This window comes from Geotrypetes seraphini, chromosome 12 (genome assembly GCF_902459505.1).
Source record: "Geotrypetes seraphini chromosome 12, aGeoSer1.1, whole genome shotgun sequence".
NCBI classification, from domain to species: Eukaryota; Metazoa; Chordata; class Amphibia; order Gymnophiona; family Dermophiidae; genus Geotrypetes; species Geotrypetes seraphini.
The window spans coordinates 82,008,553-82,030,219 of NC_047095.1; the positions used below are offsets into that span (position 1 = coordinate 82,008,553).

Sequence of the window (21,667 nt, forward strand, 5' to 3'; positions counted from 1 at the left end):
GCCCAATAGATAGCCCCGCCAACTACAGACCTATCGCTTCAATACCAATATACGTTAAAATAATAGAAGGTCTAGTAGCTCAATACCTCACTAACTACCTGGAAAAACATAACTTACTCCACCCCTCACAATCAGGATTTCGAACTAACCATAGTACAGAAACACTACTTGTCTCACTTCTAGATACAGCCCGGCAACACATCAGTAAGGGAAAAAAGATGGTGTTAATACAACTAGACCTCTCCGCAGCATTTGACCTAGTTGACCACACCATATTACTACAAATACTCGACACCATAGGGATCTCAGGCAAGGTCTACAATTGGTTTCAAGGGTTCTTCAAATCAAGAACCTACAGGGTAAAGTACAATGATATCAAATCAGAGCCATGGGCAAACCCCTGTGGAGTTCCACAAGGATCACCACTCTCACCTATGCTCTTCAACCTCTTTCTCTCCTATCTAGGAGCCACTCTAGATAACCTAAATGTCACATCCTTCAGCTACGCAGACGACATCACCATACTCCTCCCCTTCGACCCATCAGATACCACCACCACAACAAAGCTGGAAACAACCTTAGATACAGTAGAAAAATGGATGATGGATCACAAACTAAAACTAAACTCAGAAAAAACAAAATTCCTCTTGCTCGAACAGGCCAAAACACCTGCCATCACAGAACTGAAAATCAAAAACACCAAATACCCAATACAACCCGAACTAAAACTCCTAGGAGTTATAATAGACAGATGTTGCACAATGCAGTCCCAAATCAACAAGACGACCCAGAAAGCTTTTCTAACCATGAGAAATCTACGTAAAATCAGAAAATTCTTCAACCCAGCACAATTCAGACTAATTGTCCAATCCCTAGTCTTAGGTCTGCTGGACTACTGTAACTCCCTCTATCTTCCTTGTCCAGCCACTATGATAAAAAGACTCCAGACTATACAAAACACCGCCCTCAGACTGATCTACTCACTCAGAAAATATGATCACATAACTACTGCCTTCTTAGACTCCCACTGGTTACCCATACAAGCACGAATTCAATTCAAATTCCACTGCCTATTATTCAAAGCGTTACATGGCTCTTCCCCTTCCTACCTAAACAACCGCTTAAACCAGATCTCCACCTCAAGACACAGAAGAACCCCGAATCCTTTTGCCTTTCCCCCACTCAAAGGCACACTACGTAAGAAATTGTTTGACAACCTTCTGGCAACACAAGCAGCAAAACTCAACCATACCATCTCCAATCTGCTGACAACATCGGACGACTTAAAAACATTCCGAAAAGAAATCAAAACCATGCTTTTCAAAAAATTCATCCAAATATCTTAACCATTCTTCACCTACCTCAAGATATTACTTCCCCAAATAACCCACCTAAACACCTTCCAAGCAAACAGACCCCAAAAATTAGATGGTAATCTTACCTACTCTAACTATATTCTCTTTGTCCATATCACACAGTTCGGCACTGTCATTTTACTATCCAACCCCTAAATCCCCTTAGGAATCTATCCAGCTATCTCTCCTCTGTCAAAAAAAAAAAAATTGTATCTTCACTGGAAAATGTCCAGTCAAATCTTTTGTAATCCGCCTTGAACTGCAAGGTATAGGCGGAATAGAAATCCGTAATGTAATGTAATGTAATAATGGCTATTCTACACTTTTTGTTGACATGCATGGTTCAATAAATGATCTGAAACCATGTCAAAATATACATTACAATTCTGCAGATTGGCACTTTGCAAAATAAGATAACACTGTTCAGCTACAGTAGCAAAATAACGCTCAGAATTTAGAAGTTGGTTGTACTGATTCCTCCTTACCACTGGGGGGAAATCTCCCTCCCTCTTCCAGGCAGACTCGTTGGCCTGGATTCCACCTACAGGGTTGCCATTCTGCTAACCCCCGCGCATGCGCGTTCCTTTCCGCGGCGGGAACTAGCGTTCTGCTCTGCAGCAGTGTGTGTCTTGTGCTGCCCGGTAGTCTCTGAGTACAAGCGGAGGAGGTTTGAGCAGGTGAGTCGGAAATGTGGCGGGTGGGGAGAAATGATTGGTGACTGCGGGCGCGTGCCGATTTTTTTAAAATTTATTTTAAACTGGTGTATTGGATGCAGTAGTGCCTTTGTCTCACGCAGCGGGCCTGAGGCTTGGCCGAGGCCTAGATCCTGGAGGAACAGATCTACGCTGCTCAGAAAATAATGTACTGATTTACGGGAAGCCTGCTACGAGGGTAAAAGAAAGCGACAACGTTGATGTTATGATGAGCTTTTATTATAGTTTTCCAAGTAAAATATCGAAATACTTGGACTTCTGTAGCTTTATATGCATGTTTTGCTTGCTAAGCGACACGTGTCTTATCCCTAATGTTCCCGTCGTGACTTCTCCTATTCTACCCCGTTCTTTTTTTTTATCGTTGATTTTCAAGGAAAATGAAGGAGGAATAGACTAATAGCGCAGGGGGCTGAGGACCTGGGGAATCGCTTCAGTTCCCATTGCGGCTCCCTGTGATCCCTATCGTCAATGAATCCTCCATTGCCCCAGGTACAAAACTTAGACTGTGAGCCGACTAGGGACAGAGAAAATGCCTGTATATAAGTAAATAAGTTTTGCTTGTAGCACTCAAATCCATGAGCCTTAATGAGATAACTTTTTGTTCAGTGTGCTATCTATATCAAGCTTTTAGTATAGATGGCACATTCTGATTCTAAGAGAGGTGTGGCCCCCCTCTCTTTTTTTTTTTAAACCCCAGATCCATTGCATGTCTTCCCAGAATAGGCTTCTTTGGTTCTTGGTGCGACTATATATGGAATTTATGACCCCATTTAGGGCTCCTTTTACGAAGCCACGTTAGCGTAATAAACGCACGTAATTTGTTGGCCACGCTAGCCGCTACCGCCTCCTCTTGAGCAGGCAGAAATTTTTCGGCTAGTGCGGGGGTTAGTGCACGCTAAAAAGGTGCGTGCGATAAAGCTGCTAACGCGGCTTCGTAAAAGGAGCCCCTTTCTTTCCTGGTTTCTCTTTTGCTCATGACTGCTTGGAATTCTCCCCAAACCTCCCACAATCCCTCCAGTATCCTCGCTTCCCTTCATCCTCTCTCACTTTTTCTGCTCCCTTTCATTATCTTGTTTTCCTCCCCAGCCCCTTTCTCTTAGGCTCTGACTGCTAAAATAGCAGAAGCTGGTATATTTTTCCTTCTAATGCACCTTAATATTTTAAGATGCCCACTGCTTTAATGTTTTCCTCTAAATGGTTTTGACCAGCCCCAATAATTCTCCCCCCACCCTTTGCTTGTGCTTTTGTTGGAGATTTTTAAAGATTCTTTAGCAATTGTGACACATCTTAATGCAGCACGGATGGCAGACACTGTGGGAATGACTCAAGTAAGATGATGGTTGCTAGAGATATCTGGAGCCATGCAGGTTGCAGTGTGTCCAACGGTTGCTGATGGGTGCATTGTGGTGGATCCAGTTATCAAACATGTTGATCGTGGTGGTCCCAGATGTGCTTGATCTGGGTGTCATCGTGAACAATAAATGCACTGAAACCTTCCTCCCAATGTGCGGTGGCGGCCAAAAAAGCAAATAATGCTAGGAATTATTAGAAAAGGGATGGCAAACAAAACTAAGAATTTTATAATGCCTCTGTATTGCTCAATGGTGCAACCTCACCTTGAGTATTTCATTCAGTATGGTCTCCTTATCTCAAAAAGATATAGCAGCACTAGAAAAGGTTCAAAGAAGAGCGACCAAGATGATAAAGGGGATGGAACTCCTCTTGTATGAGGATAGACTAAAGAGGTTAGGGCTCTTTAGCTTGGGAAAGAGATGACTGATGGGAGACATGATTGAAATCTATAAAATTCTGAGTGGTGTAGAACGAATGTATATAAGTGGATCATTTTTACTACATCATGATTTACAAAGACTAGGGGACACTCGAAGTTACAGCGTAATACTTTTATAACCAATAGGAGGAAATATTTTTTCACTCAGAGAATAGTTAAGCTCTGGAACGTGTTGCCAGAGGACATGATAAGAGCGGTATATATAGCTGGGTTTTAAAAAATTATTATATCTTTATTGAATTTAAATTTAACAAAAACAATCACATACAAAAAAAAACCCCTGTGTAAGCAGAATAATAATATAAAGGACATTTACCAAATAAGTAATACAAAGAGACTTAGGGCCTCTTTTACAAAGCTGCGCTAGTGACCCCGAAGCCCATAGAGATTTAAAGGGCTTCGGGGCCATTGCTTTGCAGCTTTGTAAAAGAGGCCGTTTGTTTTGCTTATACTGTTAAGTAGTCCTCAATATAGAGGAGAGAGCCCATGAAATATTACGGAACAATTAATTTTTAATAATTATTAAAGGAAAAAAAGAAAGTATCCTGAAGACATCCTGTTTTATCCCTTACAAGCTTCATTCTTGTGAAATAACAGATGTACTAGATGAAATCACCTCCTTACTTACAATAAATCTAGACAGCTGTGAAGATTCAAAAAAGATATATCTACCGTTATCTCCTTGAAAATTAACCAAGCACTTACAGGGAAATTTTAAAACAAAAGATGAACCCAGTTTTAAGACTTGAGGTTGCAGTAATAGGAACTGCTTCCTTTTTTATGTGATGGTCTAGACACGTCTGGGTACATTCTTATTTTTTGGCTCATAAACAATTTATCTTTTGCTTTAAAAAACATCTTTAGTAATCATTCGCTATCAGAATCTAACGCGTTTCTAGAGAGGTCAGATACTGAGATTCAGGTCCCAGCCACATTAATAGTACAGTTTGCAATTGATTCAGACAGGGATTGGATGCTTAAGATGTTTTTTAAGCATAAAGATGTTCCATTTATGACAAATATAATAAGGATGTACCCTGATGTATCTCGTTCAACCCAGAGAAGAAGAAAGCAATTTCTAATATTGAGACCTCAGGCTGTACAGCTAGAGGCAACCTATGTCCTAAGATATCCCTGTAAGTGTGTTATGATATTTGGGGGGAATAGATATGTATTCTATGATCCACAGCAGTTATCTAAGTTTATTTCTGATAGAGAGTCTTCATGAGCTTCTCTGTTCTCAAGTTAGCTCTAAAAGATTTGTTCAAGAGCAGTCAGATCGCCTCTTTAGTTTGCCTTATACTTACTTTCTTGGTTGCCTTATTTCAGTTTTTTCTTCAGCTTCGTCTCCAAAATTGTGGACTAATAATGCGTTGTATAGGTTGATATCCTTTAAGCAGTTTGGAATTTGATTTAATTTCAATATACATTGTATGTTTGCTTATTGACTTGTAATTATTGTCAATTATTAAAATTATAAATAAAGAATGCAAGAACAATGCTGAGGCAGTAGAAACTCTTTGTTCTGCGAGGTTTTCACTTTCCTTGCAGCTCTCTAACATTGCTGCTACATTCCTCTCCGATAAGAATCGGGGAGTGGCTGTTCCGTGATCTCTGCTCCTTCGGAGAGAGGCTGACTGCCTCGAGGGAAACCCGAGAGTTTTCTGTTCCACTCTCTCCTCCAGCCGAGGTCTTCTCTTCCGGTTTTAACCTAGGACCATGCTTGACAAATGCATCCATCGGGCCGGGTAATTGTACAGCCGACCCGGGTTCAGAAGGATAAACCCGGGTGTTAGATTTCCTTTTCACCATCTGGTTCAGAGAAAAAGGCACGATGGTGTTCTGCCGAAGTCCTTCAGGGCGCCATCTTAGTAAGGCTCCTCCTCCACCAATATACAATGGTACCTCGGTTTACGAGTGCACCGGTTTGCGAGTGTTTTGGAAGACGAGCAAAACATTTGCAAAATCGGCGCCTCGGAATCCGAGCTTGCCTCGATTTGCGAGCGGCGCCCCACGCGATCCGGCATCCCCCCCGCTCATGTCGCACCTCCTCACCGTGATCTGAAATCCCCCAGCACCCACCCGAACACGCTGCTTACCCCCATCTGGCCACTGGCACCAACGCACAGGACATGCCGGTGCCCGAAGATCTACGTCTTCTTCTTTGCTGGGCCTTGAGCATCTGCGCATGCTCAAGGCCTTTGAGTTCAAGCTCTCTCTGAGATCTCCGAGAATCTCGGAGAGAGCATGAACTCGAAGGCCTTGAACATGTGCAGATGCTCAAGGCCCAGCAAAGAAGATGCAGATCTTCTGGCACCGGCATGTCCTGTGCGTTGGTGCCGGTGCTGGTTGCCAGATGGGGGTAAGCAGCATGTTTGGGTGGGTGCTGGGGGATTTCAGATCACGGCGGGGGGAGGGTGCTGGATCGGGGGGGTGATGGATCATGCGGGGGGGGGGGCCTTCACGGGGAGCAATGCCGGTTCTGGGGGGATGGGGGGTAGAGCAGTGCCTCTGGCCTTGGAGGGTGGGAACGTATCAAGAGAGTTTCCCTTGGTTCCTATGGGGAAACTCGCTTTGATATACGGGTACAATGGTACCTTGGTTTAAGAGCATAATTCGTTCCAGAGGCATGCTCTTAAACCAAAACACTCGTATATCAAAGCAAGTTTCCCCATAGGAAGTAAGGGAAACTGCTTTGATTGGTTCCACCTCCTCTCCCCCTCCCCCCCGAGGCTACCGGCGCTGCTCCATTCTCCCCCCCCTTGAAGAATCCGACGCTGTTCCAAACCCCTCCCCGCAATCTGGCTTCCCCCCCCCTCGCATTGGCCCCCCCTCCACCGCAATCCTACTTTCCCCTCCCCCCCTGAGCAGTCAATGACACTTCCTTTACCCGACTTGGCACCAGTGCTGGTGCCTGAAGATCCTCCCTCTTCTGGCGTGGCCTGGGCTGGGCGGTGCATCAGAGATCCTCCTTCTTCTGGGCTGGACTGGCTTTGAGCATTTGTGCATCCTCAAAGCCTTCTGGTCTCGCGCTCAATCTCGGAGGAGGATCTCCGATGCACCGCCCAGCCCAGGCCGCGCCAGAAGAGAGAGGATTTTCGGGCACCGGCACTGGTGCCAAGTCGGATAAAGGAAGTGTCATTGACTGCTCGGGGGGGGGGGGGGGGAGAAAGTAGGATCGCGGTGGAGGGGGGCAATGCGGGGGGGGGGGGGTGCTGGTACAGCGAGGCAAGCTCGGTTTATGAGGCACCAAGTTTGCGAATGTTTTGCTCGTCTTGCAAAACACTCGCAAACTGGTGCACTCGTAAACCGAGGTACCACTGTATTCTGGTTTACGAGCATGCTTCTGGAACGAATTATACTCGTAAACCAAGGTACCACTGTAGCTTGTTTTAAAAAAGGTTTAGACAAATTCCTGGAGGAAAAGTCCATAGTCTGCTGTTGAGACAGACATGGGGGAAGCTACTGCTTGCCCTGGATCAGTGGCATAGAATGCTGCTACTATTTGGGTTTTTGCCAGGTACTTGTGACTTGAATTGATCTCCGTGAAGATGGGATTCTGAGCTAGATAGACCTTTGGTCTGACACAATAAGGTTGTTCTTATGTCTGGGGAATTCAGCTGCCAGGGAAGTAGCTGGAAGTCTTGGTCATGCTCTGTGAACCACTCATGAACAGTTCTAGCAATATGAAATATCACATTGTCCTGTTGAATCTTCACACTCTATGCAAGGAGTCGAGTCTTTGCGAGTGTCTCGACAGGAATCCTCACACTCCATACAAGGAGCCGAATCTTTGGGAGTGCTTTGAGATTCCTCTATCCAAACCACTGAATCTATGGAGTTTTGATCTACAGCTCCTAAGTTGCCAACACTCCCACCATCCCATTCTGGTTAGCTTGGAGGTCACCCATATGTGAGAATAGGCTGCCTGCTTGTCCTTAGCGTAACAGTTGTTATCCAGGGACAGCAGGCAGCTATTCTCACAGCCCACCCACCTCCCCTGGTTGGCTTCTCTGCTAGCTATCTGAATTGAGGAGACTCGCCCTGCGCTGGGCGGGAAGGCACTCACGCATGCGTGGTGTGGCTGTCTCGAAACTTCTGAGTTTCTACAAGCAAGTCTGCTTGCGAGGCTTCTGCATCTGGGCTCCATCGATGACATCACCCATATGTGAGAATAGCTGCCTGCTGTCCCTGGATAACAACTGTTACGGTAAGTAACTGTGCTTTTCAGCTAGAGTTTCGGAGCTCCAGGCCATGCCATGTAGAGAACCATTCCTCAGAATTATGGAGGTGGGAATGTGTCTGCGTACAGTTCCCTCTTTTTTATCGAAGGTGGTGTCAGCGTTCCATGTGAATCAGGAAGTCTGACTGCCGGCATTCCAGGCCACAGGCATAAAGAAGCAGGACTACATACTAGTATAGCTAGATGTCAGAAGAGTTCTCCTTCATTTCCTGGAAATGACCAATAGTTTTAGTTTGCCAGATCATGTCTTTGTCCTAACAGGCTCTGGACTCAGAGGAAGGCCGTCCTCAAAAGCCTCGATTGCTAGATGGATATGGGTGGCTATTTTCTCTGCTTACATAGGATGTGGTAAAAGTCCATCAATTTCCTTGAAAGCACATTCCACCAGAGGTGTGGATTCTTTATGTGCGGCGTTCAGGGTGGTTTTATCGAGGAGATTTATAGGACAGCTACATGGTCCATTCTAAACACATTTACTAAGTTTTACAGAGTGGATGTTACAACACAACATGCTTTTGGGACCATGGTACTAGTAGCAGTCTCTTCTATTCCTCCCTAGACTCGAGGAACTGCTTTGATAAGTCCCACAGGTTCAGGACTCGTGTGCATTTTGCACTGGAACAGAAGATTAGGTTCTTATCTCAATAAGTGCTTTTCTACTGGAAAGAAGATTGAGTCCTGTTTTTAGCCTCAGACAATTATGTTTCTGCAGATGCTTGTTTAATCGCACTCGAGCAATACGAAGCTACAGCTTCAGAGAGATAGGAGTGTATACAGGCTTGCTCTTGACAAAGACAGAACAGAACAAGTGTTAGTGCTGGTTGCATTCAATAAGGTGGGTGTTTCATTATGCCTTGTTAATACTATGTTGCATTTGTTAATGAGTTGTGTTCTCTTGCGGAGCAGATTAAAAGTATGTGGGGAGTTTTTCCTAACCCTTATTCTGTTTCAGGGGTTATCTCTGGTTTGGTACAGACTGAGCAGAGAGGGCAGTGCCCAGTGATGCAGAGAGGCAGGGTTGAAAATGTAAAATATGTTCTGCATTTCTTGCAAATGAAGATGCACTACCCACAGGTTCAGGACTTGTGTGCTTTTCTACTGGAAAAAAGATTATCTTCTGCTACTAAGTATTGTATGGATGGATTTCATTCTGTCTGCTGTGTTTAATTTTCAAAAAGGGGATGGGATTTGATATTTTTTTGGTTACAGTTAAAAGTGGTTTATATATTCTGCCTGATTATTCAGACAGGGTGAGCTAGCCGGATGTCTCCTGTGGTCCGCAGTGAACCCAGAAATTCAATTCCTGTGCCTTATCCGGTTACCAGCATTGAATTTCTGTTCGTTTGGAGTTTTTTGGGCGGCCGAGACATAGCCACTAAGTCATAGCAGCCAAAGATAGACCCACCTAAAAAGCAGGTCTATCTGTCCGCTGAATATTGATGGTGACGTAGCTAGTTACTAGGCTATCCGCTGAATGGAATATTCTATGGGAGATAGCCAGTGATCTCCTGCTGAATTTTGGCAGATAGCTGACTATGTTCTATTTAGCCAGTTTGAAACTGTTCCCAGCTGACTAAATAGTGCTGAATATTGAGCTCTCTCTATACAAGTACTTATTTTGTATCTGGGGCAATTGAGAGTTAAGAGTGTGGCATAGTGGTTAAAGCTACAGTCTCAGCACCCTGTGCTGCTCTTTTTGACCCTGGGCAAGTCACTTAATCCTCCACTTCCCCGGGTACATTAGATAGATTGTGAGCCCACTGGGACAGATAGGGAAAATGCTTGAAGTACCTATATGTAAACTGCTTTGAGTGTGGTTGTAAAACTACAAAAAGATAGTACATAAGTCCCAACACCCCCCCCCCCCCTTAAGTGACTTGCCCAGAGTCATATGTAGCTATGATGGGAATCAAACCAGTTCCCCTGGTTCTCAAGCCAGTGCACTAACCATTAGGCTACTCCCACTACGGTGGAGCCAAAAGAATGTGAATTGCACTGATGGAAGAGCTATTGGAGCAAGCAGGAACCAAGAAAAGTAGAAAACTAAATATTTGAGTGACTGTGGTAAAAACCAAAAATAAGTTACATGCTTTCTATGTGAATTTTGTTTTACCAAGTAAGTGATGTTTTTATACTTCAGGATTTAAAGCAGTATTCAGAAGTGAGAAGCTGTCCCCCCCTCCCCCCAATGGGAGACATAAAGAACTTCCTTTATGCCTGGTGTGGGAAGAAGAAACTGACCCCCAGCTATGAGATCCGAGCTGCGGGGAATAAGAACCGGCAGAAGTTTTTGTGTGAGGTACTCTTAAGTGTCTGAAATGTTTAATTCATACTTGAGAGAATTGTTTTGAAATTATGCAGCTAACCTCTTGTTGCATCCTGATGTTTGTAGACTAAGTGATAGCCTAAATTAAAAGAGCAGGGAACTATTCAGCAGTTCCAGTGATTTCATGTTTGAAATTTTAAATGCATTAGATAGGGAAGTCTACAAACTTAGTTGGCAAAAGTGTAAAATCTGATGTCTGGTCATTAGTTATATTACCTTGATCATACTTGTTTATTTAAAACATTTATATCCTGCATATCCAAAAATCTATGTGGGTTACATCATTAAACAAACAAACCCTACCATTCCAGTACAATGCATCACACTTAAACTTTCTCAAAATAAACCCCAAATTAATAAGCAAAATCTTCAAAACATAATAACACACTCTTTAAATATAAACAAATAAATAATACAACAAAGATGGCAACACTCTAGCACTGATTTTGAAAAGCCTTCTGAAAAAATGGGAGCCTTCAAACAATTACAGAACAGTAAAAGAGAAGAAATTTGACAAAACATTGTCTGGAAGGGCATTCCATAATTGACGGCCAATCATACCAAGAATACGAGAATGAATAGTTGCCTCAACTGTAGATTAGAGAATGACATGGTGACTGCTAGCTGCGGGTAACCTGCTGAAATGGGGATGAAAAAAAACTTGGTCGCCGTGGGTACAGGGACAGGGCCATTCACCACCACGTAGAGCGGTGAATGGCCTTGTCCCCACAGTTAATTGAGGGAACGCGTGCAAAATACTTATCTCCAATCGTGCAGTCCAGCAGCCCCCGCCCTCCTTCCTTCCAATCAGTCTGTGCATCTTCTTCCCTCCCTTCCCCTTACCTTCGCTGGCGATTTTCATTATCTCTGAGCAGCACAAACTTTTAAACCAGAAAAGACTACGTCTGCTTGGAGAGAGAAAAATAAAAATCGCCAGCAAGGGGAAGGGAGGGAGAGAAGGAGATACTTGGACCGCGCGAAGGGTGATGAAGGGAAGTGGAGAGAGAGAGTGGGGTGAGAAGAACAGATGCTGAGAAGAGAGAGGGGAGAAGACGCTGAAAGGAACTGGATGGAAGGAGGGGATAAAGAAAAAAAAAAGGCACATGCTGGATTGGGGAGATATACCAGATCTGAGGAGAGGAGAGGAAAAAAGACAGAGATGCCAGACTATGGGGGGAGTGGAGGGAAGAAGATGGGTTCCAGACCAGTGGGGGGGGGGGGAGGCACAGTAACAGAGCAGATGCTATATGGAAGAGGCAGAAAGAAGGCAGACAGTGGATGGAAGGAATAGAATGACACGAAGATGAGGAAAGCATAAACCAGACAGCAAAGGTAGAAAAATAATTTCTATTTCTTTTCTTTTTTTGCTTTAGGATAAAGTAATATATTGGTTGTGTTGATGAACATTAATAAACAAAGCCCTGCCAGCTGAATATCTCTTTCTCTAGTTTGGCAGCCAGAACTTTGATTTTTAAAATGACAATTGTACAGAATATTGTTTCTTTTTGTATTTTAATAAAATAAGTTCAGTATAAAACTAGATGAGGTTTGTTTGGATGGGATCAGCTGGTTTGTGGGGATGGGGACAAATTTTTCCCCTGTCATTCTTTACTATAGATCATATAGAAGGCACAGCCAACAATTGCTTACATTGAGAGCCCAATGAATGGGATGGCACATAAGAAACAAGTAAATTAGCCACTACTTTTGGCAAATTTTTGATGCAAGGCCTTATATACTAATACCAAGATCTTAAACTGGATCCTCCAAACCACTGGAAGCCAATATATCTCGGCCAACAACAGGAAAACATGTTTGTTATGAGAAATGCCTCCAATCACCCTTGCCACTGCATACTGGGCCACCTACAGTGCCCTCAATGACTTCTTTGGAAGTCCACATAAAATGGCTTTACAGTAATTTAATGTGGTAGAACAAAACATTGCATAACTTGATGAAAATTGGGTGGAGAAAGCAAACCTCACAATTTCAATACTAAACAGATCTTGAAAAACATTGTCTTTACTGTTGAAGCAGTGTGACCATGAAATTGTAAGGAGGAATCTAATAACTCCCTCAGGTTTTTGATCTGCTGCTGAACTGGAATCAACACCCCAGCATACACCCAATACTCCTGAATTCTGCACACACCTTACGTTCTGCCCCTGTTCCCGTCCCCTCTTCCTCCATGTGGGGCTGACCTCTCTCCCTCCAATCAACCCCCTGACATATCTGTGGGACTTAAAAAAAAAAACCAGCAGTGGTGGCAGCCATCCAGCAGAGGCAACTCTGTGAGCAGATGAATAATAATAATAATTTATTTCTTATATACTGTGAAGTTCGAAGCGGTTTACAATAAAGATACATTTGACATTACTTGGGATAGAAACGATTTACAATAAAGATACGTTTAGTCAGTACATGGGATGCAAGTGGTTTACATTAAAGATTCATTTTGTCAGTACATGGGATACAAGTGGGTTACAGTAAAGATATATTTTGTCAGTACATGGGATGCAAGTGGGTTACAATACAAGTGGTTTACTATCAAGGTGCATTTTGTCAGTGTAAGGGATATAGGTGGGTTACCATAAAGATACATTTAGTCAGTACATGGATTACAATAAAGATATGCTTTGTCAGTTCATGGGGTGCAGGTGGGTTACAATAAAGATACATTATGTCAGTACATGAGATTCAAGGTGGAAAGTATAATTAGTTTCGGGCCTTGGAATTAGGGGGCGAGGTGGAAGGGTCATGGCGAGAAAGAGTTCGGTATGGGAATTTAGAATTTGTTAAACAGTCGAGTTTTCAGGGATTTTCTAAAGTCTGCGTATGTAGTGGCCTCAAGTATGGGCTTACCAAGCCATGTGTTCAGCCTAGCTGCCTGGAATGATAACATTCTATCTAGAAACTTTTTGTATTGGTAAGATTTCAAGGAGGGATAATTAAATAGGTTTGTTCTGCGAGTGCTCTTGTTGGACTCTGGGGGAGAACTGGGAGATTAGGTAAGCTGGAAGAATCCCAAAGACAGCTTTGTAGCAAAAACAAGCAAACTTTAAGAGGACTCTGGATGAATGACACGGCTGAGGGAAGGCCTTGGCAGGGCCAGCTGCAAGCAGCCTGTCAGCCTGTTCACAGCACTGTCTCGACTGGCTGCCACTGCAGTTCTGGGAGGCCCGGGTATGTTGGATCTCATGGAGTGGGGGGGGGGGGGGGGTTGGTCAGGAAGACACCAGACCTGTGCAGGGTAGGGAAAGGGGACATGGATGCTATACCACAGTTGGGGAACGAGAGAACATGGATGCTAGGCCCATGAAAGGGGGGGGAGAAAGAGGAGAGGACATGGATCCTGGATTGTAAAGTGGGGGGGGGGGGGAAGAGAGGAGGGGACGTTAATCCTGAACTGTAAGGGGAGGGACATGGATCCTGGACTGTAAGTGGGAGGGAATGGAGAAGAGGGGACATGCAGAAGGGTATCACTTTTATACTTTGCACTCCTCCCCTTCTGCAGTGGAGAACAGCTCCCTCTTCATTTTTTCCTTCTGCAAGTGAATGCAGAAGTACCTTCTCTGCTTCTTTTTGTTGCTTTCGAGTATTTTTGTCATCGGTCTTCGAAATTTTCTATGTTTTAGTTAATATGTCTGAGTGAATAGAAATTTCAAGTGAGTGGCTGTAAGTAGCTGGTTGTTTTGATCATAATAGCTGTCATTAGACACATATATCTCTACATGTCACTGTCAACTTTTGGCTCTCTTCCTCTTTTTTGGGACCTGTCTCATTGACTTATACATATGTATAAGCACTTGAGCTGTGTTCTCACTACCCTGATGCATATTTCTTTACTGAGGATGTTGTTGCTGTTTCAGGTGAGGGTGGATGGCTTTAACTATACTGGCATGGGCAATTCCACTAACAAGAAAGATGCCCAAAGTAATGCTGCCAGAGACTTCATCAACTACCTGGTTCGAATGGGAGAACTAAAAAGTGAAGAAGTTCCAACTTTCACAGTAAGATTCAACTTTTATGTTTTCATAAACTGCCTTTCTGTGGTACAACCAAAATAGTTTACATATAATATACAAGTACAGTACATATTTTCCATTCCATTGTTGGCTCAGAGTCTTAAGTTCTCAAACACAGAATACTTTATACATTTCATGTGACATAAAAGGGATCTGCATTGGGAAGTTAATGGAGATAGCTGGTGAAAGCATACAAAAACTAACGAATACGTCGCTGTGAATTTTTGTTGTTAAAGCCAGGTGTTATTGCTCTTGGGGCAACTTATTTTCTTCGTCACCCATGTAAATGTGTGATAGTGCTTCAAATGCAAAAATATGTTTTCTTTGATCCTAGCCAACTGATAACCTTCTTGTCAGCGGCTTGACTGAAAATAGGAGGAGAAATATGAAGTACTCTTAGATTGTTTGATCTCCTGTCTCAGCCAACATAATTGTTAGTTTATTTGTATTTCTTGTTATATTCTCGCTGATTCTATATCTTGAACCCATATTGAGGACTTGAGTTAAAGTTAAGATATACTGGGTTAGTAGATTATAATTTGAATTGTATTTTATTTCCTGACTAACTTTACCTTTCTGTACAAGTGGATACTTGATATGTTATTGAAAAATGATAAATAAATAAATTAAAAAAAAACCCAAATTAGAGAATGACATGGTGACTTTTACCCGCAGGAAAGAGGGGAAAAAAAGACTGGTTGCCACGGGTACAGGGACAAGGCCAATCACCGCCCCATGGAGCTGTGAATAGCCTTCTTCCCACAGTAAAGTATCTGCCGCGAGTTCCTTCCTACTCCTCTCAGTCAGCAGCTCTCCTCATGATCGCAGCAGCAGCCCTCCTCCCTCCATTACGAGTCCAGCAGACCCCCTCCCTATCATGGGCCCAACAGCCCCACCCGTGCACCCGATGGCGTGGGACAAAAGACCCAACAACAAACCTGCGACTTTCCTGGTTCGGCCCTTTTGCGCCACCCGAGGTGGTACTACCAGTCTGTTAAAAGCTTCCTGCATGCAGGGCTGTTCTGACCAGAACCTTCTTGCTGCCAATTCCTTCCTTCTGATTAGAGAGTTGCGCGGGGACAGAAATCCCACCAGTCCCCGCCAAAATCCCACCCGTCCCCATGAGGAATCCCTCCGTCCCCACCCGTCCCCGTGAGGAATCCCTCCGTAACCACCCGTCCCCGCGAGGAATCCCCTCCATCCCCACCCGTCCCCGCGAGCGTGGTCCCCAGTTTCTTCGTTTCCGCGGAGCGAAGAAGACGCATGTGTTTTCAACGGCTGTTGAAAAACGAATTTTTGCCTTCCCGCTCATATATTTTTTCACTTTTTTTCCTTTTTTCTTATCGGATTCCCTTTATTTTTGTTTTCAAAAAAAAAAAAAAAAACTTGTCGAGTTTTCCTTATTTTTTTCAGGCCGGCCCCGGCGGGGCCTGTTGCCACCATACAGGCCTCCGGGTTCGATTTTGCGGAGGCCGTGTTTCCATTCATACCCCCTCAACCGGGTTTTAAGAAGTGCCAGCGGTGTGCATGCCCGATCTCCCTCACCGACCCACACAATTGGTGCCTCCAGTGCTTGGGTCCAGAGCATCGGGCTGACACCTGCACCCGCTGTGCTACGCTTAAAAAGCGTACTTTGAAAAATCGGCAGATCCAGCAAAATATTTTGTTTGGTACCGGATCTGCCATGGAACCGGCTGTGACGTCGACGGCACCACAAAAGTCGGCACCGACGACATCGACACCACCGGACCCTTCCTCGGGGTCGTTGGGCCCAGGTAAGCCGGCTAAGAAGCCTCCCACTTCCCTTGAGCTCCCTCCTGCCACGGTTGCGACACCGGCCCTCCCGACACCGCACCGGCCCCGCAAATGCTCCGCTCCGATCTCGGTGATTGCCTCATCATCGGCCTCCTCATCGCCGGAGCGTAGAGCGGCACCTATGGTACCGAAGAAGAAAAAAGCGGTACCGGTGCCTCCCCTGGACGACCGCATCGCGGCCATACTCCAAACACAGTTACAGGAGCAGCTGCAACAACAGCTCCAACAACTGTTGCTGGCACCGCACCTTCCGGTACGGGATCGGTCCGAGCCTCACACTGTCCCATCGGTGTCGACCCCCTCGGTACCGATTAATACTTCCATGCCGGTGCTCTTGGCAGAAACACCTACAGTACATACCCGTGATGCTGCCGACCCTGTCTGGTCCCAGGAACGACATCGGTCTTCCTCACCCGGTACCGCCTCGGTGCGCTCAGGCAAATCTCTTTCAAAGAACCGCCATGCCGAACCCTCCACACCGATGTCCAAACGTACGCACCCCGACGTTAGGGACCCAGATTTGTGGGAAGACTCCCCTCACGGTACCGAGGAGGACGCTTCGTCAATCGACGAAGAACCCTCCATGACCGACACCGTCTCCAAACCAGAGCAATCCTCTTTCTCCAAATTCCTTAGGGAGATGTCAGCAGCTCTTTCCATTCCCTTAGAGTCCGACTCTAAAAAGTCTCAGGCTTTCCTCGATGCCCTAGACTTTGAGCAACCTCCCAAAGAATTTCTAAAGTTGCCCGTCCACGACATCTTACGGGAAACTTTCTATAAAAACTGGGAAGCTCCCCTCACGGTTCCTGGAACCCCTCGTAAATTGGATAGCTTGTACCGGGTTATTCCAATCCCAGGGTTTGACAAACCTCAATTGCCCCACAAGCCCCTCCTGGTGGAATCTACTTTGAAAAAATCTCAGGGTTCCAGTGTATATGCCTCCACCCCTCCTGGCAGAGAGGGAAAAACCATGGATAAATTTGGTAAGCGCCTTTTCCAAAATGCCATGTTAGCCAATAGAGCCAACAACTACACCTTCCACTTCTCCTTCTACATGAAGCATCTGGTGCACCAGCTCTCCTCCTTACAGAAATATCTTCCTGAACGTAAGGTCCCTCTTTTCCAGCAACATATTTCCACCCTCCTCCAACTCAGGAAATTCATGGTTCGCTCCATCTACGACTCATTTGAGCTGACCTCTCGCGCATCTGCCATGGCGGTGGCCATGCGACGTTTGGCATGGCTGAGAGTCTCTGACCTGGACATTAACCACCAGGACCGCCTGGCTAACGCACCTTGTCTGGGTGATGAACTCTTCGGAGAGTCCCTGGACTCAACAACCCAGAAACTCTCAGCACATGAGACCAGGTGGTACACTCTGATTAAACCTAAAAAGAAGACTCCACCTGCTCGCACCTACAGACAGCAGTCTTCCTACCAGCGCAAGTTCTCGGCCAGACCTCTCAACCCGCCTCAACAGCAGCCTCGCCAACCTCGTCAACAGCATCAATCTCAGACTCGCTCACAGTCTCACCAACCTGCCAAGCCTCTCCCTCTGTCAAAACCATCTCAGCCCTTTTGACTTTTTCCTCCAGGGCATAGCCAGTCTCCCATCATCATTGCCTCTTCCTCAGCCTATCGGAGGTCGCCTCCAAATCTTCCTCAGCCGTTGGGAGGTCATCACATCAGACCAATGGGTCCTCAACATCATTCACCACGGCTACTCTCTCAACTTCCAGACTCTTCCACCAGACAATCCTCCCGTAGAGTCTGCTTCTCACTCCTCCCAAACCCCCCTCCTCCTGAGGGAGGTCCAATCCCTCCTTCTTCTCAATGCCATCGAAGAGGTGCCTCCGGACCAAAGGGGTCAGGGATTCTACTCCCGCTACTTCCTGGTTCCCAAGAAGACAGGAGACCTTCGTCCCATCCTCGATCTCAGGGACCTCAACAAGTGTCTGGTCAAGGAGAAGTTCAGAATGCTCTCTCTTGTCACGCTTTACCCTCTTCTCTCTCAACACGACTGGCTATGTTCCCTGGACCTCAAAGAGGCCTACACTCACATCCCAATCAATCCGACTTCACGTCGATACCTACGGTTTCAGATACAGCACAGTCACTATCAGTACAAAGTGCTACCTTTTGGCCTCGCTTCATCGTCCAGGGTGTTAACCAAGTGCCTTATTGTGGTGGCGGCCTTCCTCAGGTCTCACAACCTCCAGGTGTTCCCCTACTTGGACGATTGGTTGGTGAAAGCACCTACGTCTCCACTTGTGCTACAAGCCACTTATCACACCATCTCTTTCCTCCATCTCCTGGGGTTCGAGATCAACTACCCCAAGTCACATCTGCTTCCCACATAGCGACTTCAGTTCATTGGAGCAGTTCTCGACACCACACTAATGAGGGCGTTTCTCCCCTCCGACCGTCAACGGACCCTGCTCCACCTCTGTCGTCAGGTGCTCCTTCATCACTCCATTCCTGCCCGACAGATGATGGTCCTCCTGGGCCACATGGCCTCGACGGTCCATGTGCTTCCTCGGCGCGACTCCACCTCAGGACACCTCAATGGACTCTTGCCAACCAATGGTCACAGACCACGGATCTTCTTTCTCATCCCATCTCTGTGACATCGTCTCTTCAGCAATCTCTTCAATGGTGGTTGAACTCCTCAAATCTTTCCAGGGGTCTACTCTTTCATCTACCCCCTCACTCCATGATCATAACCACGGATGCCTCCCCCTCTTCGTGGGGAGCTCACCTGGGAGATCTACGCACCCAGGGACTCTGGACCCCTCAGGAGCGTCAACATCACATCAATTTCCTGGAACTCAGAGCCATGTTCTATGCTCTCAAGGCCTTCCAGCACCTTCTCTGCCCTCAGGTTCTTCTCCTGTGCACAGACAATCAAGTCGCCATGTACTACATAAACAAGCAAGGCGACACCGGATCTCGCCTCCTTTGTCAGGAGGCTCTCAGCATCTGGACCTGGGCCACGGCCCGCAATCTCTTCCTCAAGGCTGTCTATATCCAGGGCGAACAGAACTCCCTGGCCGACAATCTCAGCCGCATCCTTCAACCTCACGAGTGGACTCTGGACCCTTCAACACTCCACTCCGCATCTTTGCTCGCTGGGGCACTCCGCAGGTGGACCTCTTTGCAGCGCCTCACAACCATCAGCTGCCCCAGTTCTGTTCCAGACTCTTCTCTCCTCATCGTCTGACCCCAGATGCATTCCTGCTCGACTGGACGGATCGGTTCCTCTATGCCTTTCCTCCACTACTTCTGATGTTGCGGACGTTATCCAAACTCCGCAGGGACAGGGCCACCATGATTCTCATCGCTCCTCGGTGGCCTCGCCAACACTGGTTCTCCCTCCTGCTTCAGCTCAGCTCCAGGGAGCCCATTCCTCTTCCTGTGTTTCCTACTCTACTTACGCAGCAACGTCAGTCTCTACTGCATCCCAATCTGTCTTCGCTCCACCTGACAGCTTGGTTTCTCTCGGGCTGACCTCTCCAGAGAATCTGTCTCAGCCTGTCCGTCGCATTTTGGATGCTTCCAGGAAACCGGCCACCCTCCAATGTTACCATCAGAAGTGGACCAGGTTCTCCTCTTGGTGTCTACTGCATCATCACGATCCCACCTCATTAGCGGTGGAAACTGGACTATTTGCTCTCTCTGTCCGACGCTGGCCTCAAGTCTACCTCAATCAGAGTCCACCTCAGTGCCATCACTGCGTTTCATGAGCCTATCCTTGGAAAACCTCTCACGGCTCATCCACTGGTTTCCCGGTTCATGAGAGGCCTCTTCAATGTCAAACCACCTCTGAAGCCTCCTCCTGTCGTCTGGGACCTGAATGTGGTTTTATCAGCACTCATGAAACCCCCTTTTGATCCTCTTGCCACAACTTCGCTCAAACTTCTAACATGGAAGGTGCTTTTCCTCATTACCATCACCTCTGCCAGGAGGGTTAGTGAGATGCATGCACTGGTCGCCGATCCACCGTTCACTGTTTTTCACCATGACAAGGTGGTTCTGCGTACCCATCCTAAATTCCTTCCCAAGGTGGTCTCGGCTTTTCACCTCAACCAGTCCATTGTGTTGCCTGTCTTTTTCCCTAAACCCCATTCTCATCCTGGGGAACAGGCGTTGCACACGCTGGATTGTAAGCGTGACCTTGCATACTACCTTGACCGTACCAGGGCTCACCGCTCGTCCCCTCAGCTCTTTCTGACCTTCGATCCTAACCGTCTAGGTCGTCCTGTCTCTAAACGGACGCTTTCCAACTGGCTTGCTGCCTGTATTGCGTTCTGTTATGCTCGGGCCGGTCTCTCACTGGAAGGTGCTGTCACGACCCACAGGGTCAGAGCTATGGCTGCTTCTGTGGCTTTCCTCCGTTCCACGCCCATCGAGGAAATCTGCAAGGCTGCCACTTGGTCCTCAGTTCACACGTTCACTACTCACTACTTTCTGGATGCCTTCTCCAGACGGTATGGACACTTCGGCCAATCTGTGTTACAAAATTTATTTTCCTAATGGCCAACCATCCCTCCTCCCTCTCTGTTAGCTTGGAGGTCACCCATGCGTTAAGAATATGCTGCCTGCTTGTCCTGGGATAAAGCACAGTTACTTACCGTAACAGGTGTTATCCAGGGACAGCAGGCAGATATTCTTACGTCCCACCCTCCTTCCCGGGTTGGCTTCTTAGCTGGCTTATCTTAACTGGGGACCACGCTCTCCTCCGTCGGGCGGGAAAGCACTCGCGCATGCGCGGTGCGGCCAACTAGAACTTTCTAGTTAAAAAGGTCCATACCGGGGCTCCGTCGGTGACGTCACCCATGCGTTAAGAATATCTGCCTGCTGTCCCTGGATGACACCTGTTACGGTAAGTAACTGTGCTTTATTTAATTATGCTACTGAATTAAAGGCTCTGGTAGAGACCCATTTACAAATAAGCAAAGAGACTTTATTAATTTGGAAATATTAATTGGGAAGAATACATACTTTGTAAATGGGTTTCTACCAGAACCTCTAATGTAAATATAAAATATAAATACTCAGCTGATGAGAACCCACAAACTGTCAGCTGAGGACTTCCTTTGCAGTTGGCCGGGGGTCCCTTTTGCCAAGCTTGGCAGGCAGCAGTAGCGTCCCTGTGTCACAGATGCTGGCACCTCAGTGGCTCATGGATGCTGCCAGCGACTGCTGCGCTTGGTGAAGGGGAGTTCTGGCCATCTCTAGAGGAGGTCCTCTGCTGGCGGTGCTTGGGGACCCCACCAGTCACAGCAAGGGTCAACAAGTACTTCAACACTGTAGAAATAAAACCAGAAATGCATTTCCTTTTCTTTTGAACACAAAACAAAGACATCTGCCATATACATTTCCCAAAGCAAAATATAGA

The 21,667-nt window shown here is 46.2% G+C and overlaps 1 protein-coding gene across 1 annotated transcript in view; it reads left to right on the forward strand.

The window, feature by feature from the left end:
- The first annotated feature begins 1,901 nt into the window (after positions 1-1,901).
- The window catches only part of DHX9 (DExH-box helicase 9), a 287,744-nt gene continuing 267,978 nt past the window's right edge, over positions 1,902-21,667 (forward strand). Inside the window, exons 1-3 of the mRNA XM_033916167.1 lie at positions 1,902-2,032; positions 10,244-10,402; positions 14,299-14,439. Of these exons, the coding sequence (XP_033772058.1) occupies positions 10,292-10,402; positions 14,299-14,439 (252 nt within the window). The 5' untranslated portion in view covers positions 1,902-2,032; positions 10,244-10,291. The remainder of the gene's footprint in view (positions 2,033-10,243; positions 10,403-14,298; positions 14,440-21,667) is intronic.